Source organism: Cryptomeria japonica, chromosome 6 (genome assembly GCF_030272615.1).
Source record: "Cryptomeria japonica chromosome 6, Sugi_1.0, whole genome shotgun sequence".
Classification (NCBI taxonomy): Eukaryota; Viridiplantae; Streptophyta; class Pinopsida; order Cupressales; family Cupressaceae; genus Cryptomeria; species Cryptomeria japonica.
Window position 1 is genome coordinate 429,215,207 of NC_081410.1, and position 10,013 is coordinate 429,225,219.

A 10,013-nucleotide genomic window follows, 5' to 3' on the forward strand; every position below is an offset into this window, starting at 1 on the left:
GAATTTTAATAGTAGGAACAAATCTACGAATACATCGACAAGATCACATATTTGAACCTCATCCCCAATATAAACATTCAACAATAACATCCCAAAAGAATTTGAAACTTAATGACAAGAACAACAACACAACAACTTTAAACTTCTCACCATACCAATATTAAAAACATTTTTAACTTGTTTTAACACCCAATATATTTCCTTAATTAAAACTTTAAAAACTAAAAGTTTTAAAAGCAGAAAACTCATCTATAGATATAATTAGTTATCCAAGAGAAAGAAGTAAAAGAAGCACGGTGTTCAGAACATACGACTGGCCAATTAGGAAGCCATGTTTGTTAATTGGACCGAACTTCCAACCGTTAATGCACGTAACCGTTTGTTTGAATTGCAAACGACAATTCACATTATCATCATCATTAATTGTGTTTCTCATCATTCAAACTGCAATTCTTCAGATTCCATCCAATTGAGCGGCACACAGAAATGATCTCAATCTTTCCCTTCCAAATCCAACTGCTATAAACATACTTTCCTGCAACTCACAGTCTCGCATCCAAGAAGAATGCATGGAGAGGGAGGAAACACAGAGAAAACTCCTGAGAAACTTGTCCAAAATACAAATTTTTTTATCTTGAGAGAAGCGGCACTACGTTTCTCTGCATTCGGTAGCCTGAGATGGCTACGGATTTTCTAGGGTTTATAGTCGATAAAGCTCTGTGGCTCACTTGGATGCTTGTTACTTCAGCCAAGCATTATCTCTGTGTCTCTTCTTCCACCCCGGAGGACGAAAACGACGCATATTTGCCCTGGTCCAGGCCTTCCTGTGCTTCAATTTCCTGCAAAGAAGAACATTTTGACAGATTTAGGCCTTCCCGTTCTTCAACTCACTGCAAAGAAGAATATTTTGACAGATTTAGGACTTCCCGTTCTTCAATTTCCTGTAAAGAAGAACATTTTGACAGATTTAGGCCTTTTTGTCCTTCAATTCGCTGTAAAGAAGAACATTTTGCCAGATTTAGGTCTTCCTGTCCTTCAATTCACTGCAAAGAAGAACATTTTGACAGATTTAGGCCTTCAATTCCCTGTAAGGAAGAACATTTTAACAGATTTAGGCCTTCCGGTCGTTCAATTCACCGCAAAGAAAAATATTTTGACAGATTTAGGCCTTCCTTTCCTTCAATTCACCGCAAAGAAGTACATTTTGCCAGATCTGCCGCGCCTCCAGTCCTGGTGGAAGATTCGGAAGCTCTGCCTTCTGTTTCAGGGAGAAATCGCGAGGGGAAGAAACGGGTGCGGTTCGCTGCTGATGTCATTGAACCATCAAGTGACGGCAAAGAGTACAGGAGGCGTCATGCCCGCACATCGATAAGATATCAGTTATGCGATTAATATTTTTCCTGTTATGATTATGATAATTTTATAGAGAACTCCGCTCCTTATTCTTTTAGGACTTCGTTGAACCAGTTGCCATCTTAGATTTATGCCGTTGAAGGAAAGGGATATTAACTGTGATCTCGAATTAGATCAAATCTTCCACTGATTCTATCATACTTGACCACAAAAATTGTTCTTAGAGTCACTTGATCTTGTTTCTTTGATTTTTTTTATTTCAAGTCTAGGAATTTCTCGGAAAATTGTCCGAAGCTGTAAATTTCTGTGATGCCGGGAAAGAAATCAGTCGCCGAAATTATCTGTCCTGTTATGATTATGATGATTTTATAGAGAACTCCGCTCCTTATTCTTTTAGGGCTTCTTTGAACCAGTTGCCATCTCAGATTTATGCCGTTGAAGGAAGGGATATTAACTGTGAACTCGAATTAGATCAAATCTTCCACTGATTCTATCATGCTTGACCACAAAAATTGTTCTTAAGAGTCACTTGATCTTGTTTCTTTGATTTTTTTAATTTCAAGTATAGGAATTTCTCGGAAAATTGTCCGAAGCTGTAAATTTCTGTGATGCCGGGAAATAAATCAGTCGCCGAAATTATCTGGAATAAGTATTGCTTTTGATTTTCTGGGGATTATACGAATACGAAAAAAACGTCTTCTTGCTGATATAAATGTAGCCGTCCATGAATATAGCTCGGCTTGCCCGGTTGCCCTGAATGTTCTTCTAAGGTTTAACTGTCTGTTGTTTGCAGAAAATTGTTGTTATGGTAACTTGTGTTCTTTTCAAATATTGTGGTCGTTAACTGATTGGAATTTGAGCAGGGTCGTTAAGACGGATTTGTGCGTTTGTTGATAGGGATTGAGCTATTGTAGCTGCTTTTGAATTCGTTTGTGTTCAATAATTGGTGAGCATATTTTTATCTTTTTATGCTCTTTGGAGTTGATGCTAAAAAATTCTTCAACACAATCGAATCTAGAAAGCAGCAACAATAATTTTATGAATTGCATAAACTTGATTTTATTAATTAGGGATTGAACTTCCTTGACTAATTTCAATGAAACGTTTATAAAATCATATTTATGTTCTATTTTAATATATTTAGATAACAGCTTTGTCTTATATTTTAATATATTTAGCTCAACTTTGTGTAGATAAGAGCATGAAAAGGAAATTCTTAATCTAAAAATGTTCATAGATCATTAAAGATTGCATTCATGAATGTGATTCTGATCTAAATTTAGAATAATAAATTTGGTCTAGAATTTAAAAAATATATATTTTAGTTATGATCTAACATATGATTCTCTATTTTCTTTGTCTTTGATATTACCTAATTTAGCAACTACACCATTTTAATCTTGTGGATGGTGAAAATGTGGATCAAATAAGATGGAAACAATGCACTCCAAGATCCAAATTTACACTCAATAGTCACTCAATGAAATATGAATTATGTTTACATTTTAATGGTCGTATATTATTATAATGGACAAAAAATATTTTTAATTTAATATGGGTAATATTTTAGTGTATTTATATAGTCATAAATGGTATATTTTTGTATGTAATTGGGTTCACATACATGTTTTATTTGAATTATGTGTATTGTGTATCTTAATGTTTGTAAGTGTATGAAATCTCACAATATTTCATTCTAATCATGGACCTGGGCCAAATAGACATTCATCCAACCTTGATCTTCAACTTTGTGTAGATGAGAATGTGGAAAGGAAATTTGTATCTAGAAATCTATTTTTTATAAAATCTACAAAGAAGAACTCATTAATCATCAAAGATTGAGTTTAGGGGTATAAAGTGAGGTTGCAATTGTGACATAAAACTAGAATAACAAACTTAGCCTAGAGTAAAAAAGCAGAATATTTTGGTAATGATCCAAGCATATGATTCTCTATTCCTTTGTCTTTGATATTACCTAATCTATTTCACTCCTGTCCACTTGAGAAACTACATCACATTTTATCTTTTAGTGAATTCTTAATTATGTTTATTTACCTAATTATTTTAGAGAACCCTGTTTTCCCATTTTGTTGTGAATAGTGTATATTACCATTTATAAAATAGTGTTATACCTATACACAAAAATAGGTGGGTGAAAATAGTTACACCCCTAAATTCTATATATGACACTATAACATGAAACATTAAAATAATAAACAATAAACATCAACTACTAAGTAGCAAGAGTAAAAGGAGGAGGAAGATTATCATCTAGTTATCTTCATATGTTAGTGTGTTTAAAGTGTTCACAAGAGGGTCCCCAACCATCATTATCATCTTTAACATTATCTTAATTAGCCACACAAAAAGAAGAAATACTAAGAGCAAGTTGAGAATTTTTGTTGAAATCAAACTAGCTTGTATTCTCACTACAATGTGGTGCTGGGGAAACAAAGAAATAGTAATAGTCCACATGACCAACCCCATTGAGAATGTTCTCTTCTTACAAGAGGAGAGGAAGCCTAAGAGAAGTCAAACCAATTACCATGGGCTGAATGATTGGATCCTTAATGACAGCCTTGAGATGGAGAATAGGCTTAAGATGTGGGATTCAAAGGAACCTTTAACAATAGCAAAAGGGGAATAGCCCCAATAATCCAAAATATATTTGAGTAACCTCAACTTAAAATTTATTCTCAACCTAAATATATTTGAGTAACCTCAACTGAAAATTTATTCTCAACCTCAAGTGCAGGGTTATTCTCTTACACTTGAATCTACATTAACCCATTAACACATTAGAACAAATCATAGCTTTAGTGTAAAGAAATAAATTGTGATCAATAAAATAACAAAAAATTAGTAAAATTTATATCTTTTCATATGTTAAAATAATCTCAACCCTAAAATCATGTAAGTGTAACTTTATTCTCTTGCACTTGAATCTATATTAGCACATTAGAATAAATCATAGCTTTATTGTAAAGAAAGAAATTATGATTAATAAAACAACAAAAATTAAAGAAAAAAATATGTCTTTTTATATGATAAAATAATATCCACCCTAAGATAATGTAAAATCTTAGTGTATTTATAGGGAATATGAGGCCAATTGCCTAATTACACCATATGCCAAAAAAAAGACTAAGGCATTAAAGGATTGAAGAAATCATAAATCCAAGTCCAACCATCTTAATATTTGGGACAAGGCCAAAAGGTGTATGTTTGAAAGACTCCACATCACCATAAAAAAAGATATTGAGGATCTAAAATTTTGTAAATGGCCAACTTAGAATCAATGGAAGTGATGAGAAATCCAAGAGTATCCTTAGATACCAACTACAATCCTTTCACCAAGGTTCACAAGACTAAACACAAACTTTGTGAACCATATTAATTAGTCAAGATGGCTTCAACTACCACATCAAATATTTCATAATTAATTGGAAAGCTTTAAAAAAAAATATTGACTTCATTCTAGGATAAAATATTTTTGGTAATCTTAGAAAAGATATTGAGTATGGTTTCTGTTAGGATAACTGGTGAACAACTCAGAGGGGTGTGAATCAGTTGTTAATAGATTTTGTGAATTAAAGCACTTAAAACCTTACTGGTATAACTGATTAAGCATTAAAGCATAAATGAAAACCAAAGAATCAATACCATGCAACCATAACACATAACACCAGATTTGTACGTGGAAAACCTCAATGAGGAAAAACCATTGTGCGAAACCCTACCCATAGTCATATGATACTTCTGCAACAAGTATATGATTACAATAGGGGCCTGCACATGCAGGATGACACACTTCCTAGAGCGTACTGCTCCTCACAATGGAGTCTCACTGACTACAAATATGTCAACCACCTCAAGATGTTTGGACTACAATCCAGAGAGAAGAACTTCCGGTAATAGCATCAAACATGCCAGATTACAGTTTCAGTTAAGCTCAATACCAGAGGTCTAAAACCTCTTACATAAACCCAACTCGATCACCTATGATCGACCAAATCCTCTACACAATTGATTATTACATTATTTGCTCCTTGCCTTGATACCTGATCTACAATGAGATCTTAGATACATTTATACCAACCCAGAACCTAACCAATTAGGTCTGCCACACAAATGATAATACAATAGATTCATTACATAATCCTGAAATAAGATCATAACACATGTCGACCTAAGGCCAAACAAATATAATCCAATCAATAAAACATCTTGGAAGCGCATTGGAGGATCCACCAACATGTTACATGCAAACCTGTCCATAACCTAGATATCACCAAACCTCAATTAGATCCACACACTCCAAAGCAATGACACCAATCAGACGAGGCACAAACATGATCACCATAAGCATCTTGAATCCCTTCTAGAAGTTGCACCAACACCACTTAAGCATAACATCAAAGATCTTCAATAAATCTTTGTCGATGAAACCCTTACTGAATCAATAAAGAAAGCTTAATAGAACATAAGATAGCATCCAATCATCAAGTCAATACCAACTGACTGAAACATACTTCATAAGCATATGAACCATCCATACAAACATATCCCACCAACTAGATCATACTAGTGGAAATCAACTAATTATCTTCCCAATCCAATCCATCTACCGGAAGTCGGTAACCAACCAAAATAGAAAGTGTTGACATAAATGACAAAAAATCAATGCAACACATAATCAATTCATCATATGGCCAAAAATATCCCCCTTTGGCATTGATGGCAACACTAGATGTGAAAAACATCCAAATGCCAAGAAGATGCCAAATAAGTCTCCCCCAATGGAAGATCGCCAACAATCTCCCATGAAATGATATAGCAATGAAGCTCTAAACAAAAACTAAAACAGGACCAAAAACCACCAAAGTCCCCCTAAGGAGTACAATCAATAAATAGCAATGGTTTTCCACATATATTCCTCCCCCTTTGACAACAATGCCAAAGAATCAAACCGAATAAATAACTTTAAATCTTAAGGCTAACTACCCCCCCTAAGAGTAGCATTGATTCATCAATCCAGAGCAGAAGGTAGTTCTGATAATGCAGACCAGATTGATGCACATTTGCATCAATTAAGTCTCTATCGGAGGGGTAGAAACCCCCAATCTGTCTCTCAAATACTCAAATGATTCCTGAGACAAAGGTTTAGTGAAGATGTCTACTATATGCTCTTTAGTGTTCACATAAACCATTCTGACTTCTTTTGCTTCCACCTTTTCCTTCAAAAAGTTATACTTGATTGATATGTGCTTAGTCTTGGAGTGAAATATAGGATTCTTTGATATGTCAATAGTTGCAGATTTATCACAATGGATAACTACCGGATCATTACAACTCACTTGTATATCTTTCAACATCTGCTTCATCCATAGAACTCGAGTACAATTGGTTGCGGCTGCAACATATTCATCTTCAACAGTAGATAAGGAAATGCATGACTGCTTCTTGTTGATCCATGAAACCAACTTCTTCCCAAGGAAGAATGCTCCACCAGAAGTGCTCTTTTGATCACCAACATCACCTGCCCAATCTGCATTTGTATATGCACATAAAGTAAAGTCATCATATTTAGGGTACCATAAACCATATTCACTTGTTCCTTGCAAATATCGGAATATCCTTTTTATTATACTTTCATTATTTTCTCTTGGATTACCTTGAAATCTTGATACAATACCGAATGCATCCATTATATCTGATCTAGTCTGAGTTAAATATAGCAAACCACCAATCATGGATTTATCTCTTGTAGAATTTACTGAAGGAGATACATCCTTAAGTGACAATTTTTCACTTGTAACCATAGGAGTACTAACCGGTTTAGAATTTTCCATACCAAATTTCTTCAACAATTCCCTTAGATACTTAGTTTGACAGATAAAGATGCCTTTATCATTCTAAGTAACCTACAAACCTAGAAAAAATCTTATTTCTCCAGTCATGGACATTTCAAATTCACTCTGCATATTATTAGAAAATTCCATGCACAATTTTTCTTCACCTCCAAAAATGATATTGTAGACACCTAAAATTGTGATGTCTAATTAAATAAATATCTTTATTTATTTAATTACTTTAGCCTAATTCTTCTATTAATTAAAATGAATATTTGTTTATTTAATTAATTCATTTATCCTCTTCTAGCCTTATTTCTCATTTAAATAAATACCTTTATTTATTTAAATTATCATTTTCCTAAATTGAATAAATATCTTATTTATTTAATTGATCCCACTTCTTCTATTAATTAAATGAATCTTTATTTAATTAATTAGACTTTTCTACCTATGAAACATGTCATTCGTCTCTTAATTCCTATACTACCTACCCTCTCATTATTTTCTTATTTCTTCTACCTACCCTCTAATCATAGCCGACCATTTATCTTTTACACCTCTCAATCTTATCCCTCCATTTCTTATAGTGTCTTCTATATAAGGAGATGCTTCCTTCATTATCAATCCTATTCAACTAATTATACCTAATCAATCAATCATTCTAATCAGCTATTCAACCCCGACCACTCTACGCTTTCAAACTTTTATATGCGATCTACCCTACTTGCAACCATATTTTCATTCTTTATTGAGCTCTTGTGCACACTTAAAATCTGAGAGCAAATATATCAAGCAAGATCAATGGAGATAGGAAGAATGGAGATTCAAACCCTATTGGACATGTGATGGTATAATCTTTGTGATTTCATTTGATTTGCATTGTCTTAGGTAATCTTCATATGTTATGGTGGATCTTTGTTGTTGTTAGGCTAGGGTTTTGTGGTTGAATTCATTTAGTCTTTCAATATTGCTATTATCCATTTTCACCATAAACAAAAATCATACCAAGCTTTCCTACCTTTCATACCAAGCTCTAGAAGCCTGTTTTAGTCCATATAGGGCTTTCCTCAATCTGCAAACCATATTTTTTGTCATATGTCACTAAAAATCTATCTGTTTGCTCAATAAAGACTTCTTCTTCAAGTTCTCCATTCAGAAATGTACACTTAACATCCATCTGATAGACCTTGTAGTTCTTATAGGGTGCATAAGAAAGAAATAGTCTAACCGCTTCAATTCTAGCTATCAATGCAAAAGTTTCACCATAATCAATTCCTTCCTTCTGAGAATATCCTTTGTAGACCAACCTAGCCTTGTTTCTTACAACTTTTCCATCCTCATTCAGTTTTTTTCTAAAAACCCATTTAGTTCCAATAACTTTCTTATTTTTGGGTCAAGGAACTAAAGTCCAAGTATTGTTCTTCTCAATCTGATCTAATTCATCTTCCATAGCTTTCATCCAACATTCATCTTTACAAGCTTCAACTACTGATGTCGATTCAATAAGAGAAATGAAACATACCTCTTGATTTGACAATCTTCTCCTTGTCATAACTCCCATGTTTTTGTCTCCAATGATCTGATTTTTCAGAATGATTTAGCCTTATATACCTTGGTGTTTTCCTGACTTTTTAGGTTCTCTGAGTTTCTCTTCAATTACAGTTGAGTTTTCTAATGATGTCGGGGTAACTGGTTCAGTATTTTGTTTTGGTGTAGGAACTATCGGTTCAGTTATGTTCATTTCTATTGTCGATTCACTGTCATAAGATTTGGCTTGGTATTTGTATCTATATGCTTTGCTTTTAGTTGAATAACATCTATATGATTTTCTTTTAGCTGAATAACCAAGAAATATTCTTTCATCACATCTAGGTTCAAACTTTCTAATGGAATCATATCTTTTGATATAACACTTACTTCAAAAGATTCTGAAATATTTAAGAGTGGGTGAATGACCAAACCATAATTCATAAGGGGTCTTACTGGTATCTCCTTTGATATGAACTCTATTGAATGTATAAATTGTTGTACTTACTACTTCTCTCTAGTAGATATGAGCCAAATTAGCTTCCATCATCATGCTTCTAGCTGCATCCAAAATGGTTATGTTCTTTCTTTCCACATTGTCATTCTGCTAAGGTATCTGGGGTGCAGATAATTCTCTCCTAATGCCATTTTTCTCATAATAGTTGTTAAACTCACCGGATGTGAATTCACCACCTTGATCTAATCTCAGACACTTGATTTTTATTCATGTCTATGTCTCAACCATAGCTTTAAAGATCTTGAATTTCTCAAAGGCTTCAAATTTCTCCCTTAGAAAAGCAACCCACATCATTCTAGAATAGTCATCAATGATTAACATGAAATATCTATCACCTTGAAAGCTTCTTGTATTAGCAAGACCACATAGGTCCGTATGAATCAAATCAAGAAAATCATTAGATTTGTCAGGTATGCTCTTAAAATATGTTATGATTTGCTTACCCATTTGACATTCTTAACATACCTGGTTGTGAGGCTTCACAATCTTGGGTAAATCTCTAACTGCCTTAGTTGAACTGATCTTTACAATGCAATCAAAATTTACATGACACAACCTTTTATGCCATAGCCAACTTTCATCAATATGTGCAATCAAACATGTCTTTTCACTGGAGTTCAAATGAAAGATGTTACCTTTTGTCTATGTACCAGTTGTAATAGCCTCACAATCTTAGGTAAATCTCTAACTTCCTTGGTTGAACTGATCTTTACAATACAATCAAAATTTACATGACACAACCTTTTATGCCATAGCCAACT

General features: G+C 33.6%; 1 protein-coding gene across 1 annotated transcript; it reads left to right on the forward strand.

Annotated features, from left to right (window-relative positions):
- Positions 1-288: 288 nt before the first annotated feature.
- On the forward strand, positions 289-2,211 carry LOC131044168 (uncharacterized). Its single transcript, XM_057977439.2, has one exon. It carries the CDS (start codon positions 679-681, stop codon positions 1,390-1,392), a length of 714 nt encoding a protein of 237 aa, XP_057833422.1. The 5' UTR covers positions 289-678; the 3' UTR covers positions 1,393-2,211.
- Positions 2,212-10,013: the final 7,802 nt, after the last annotated feature.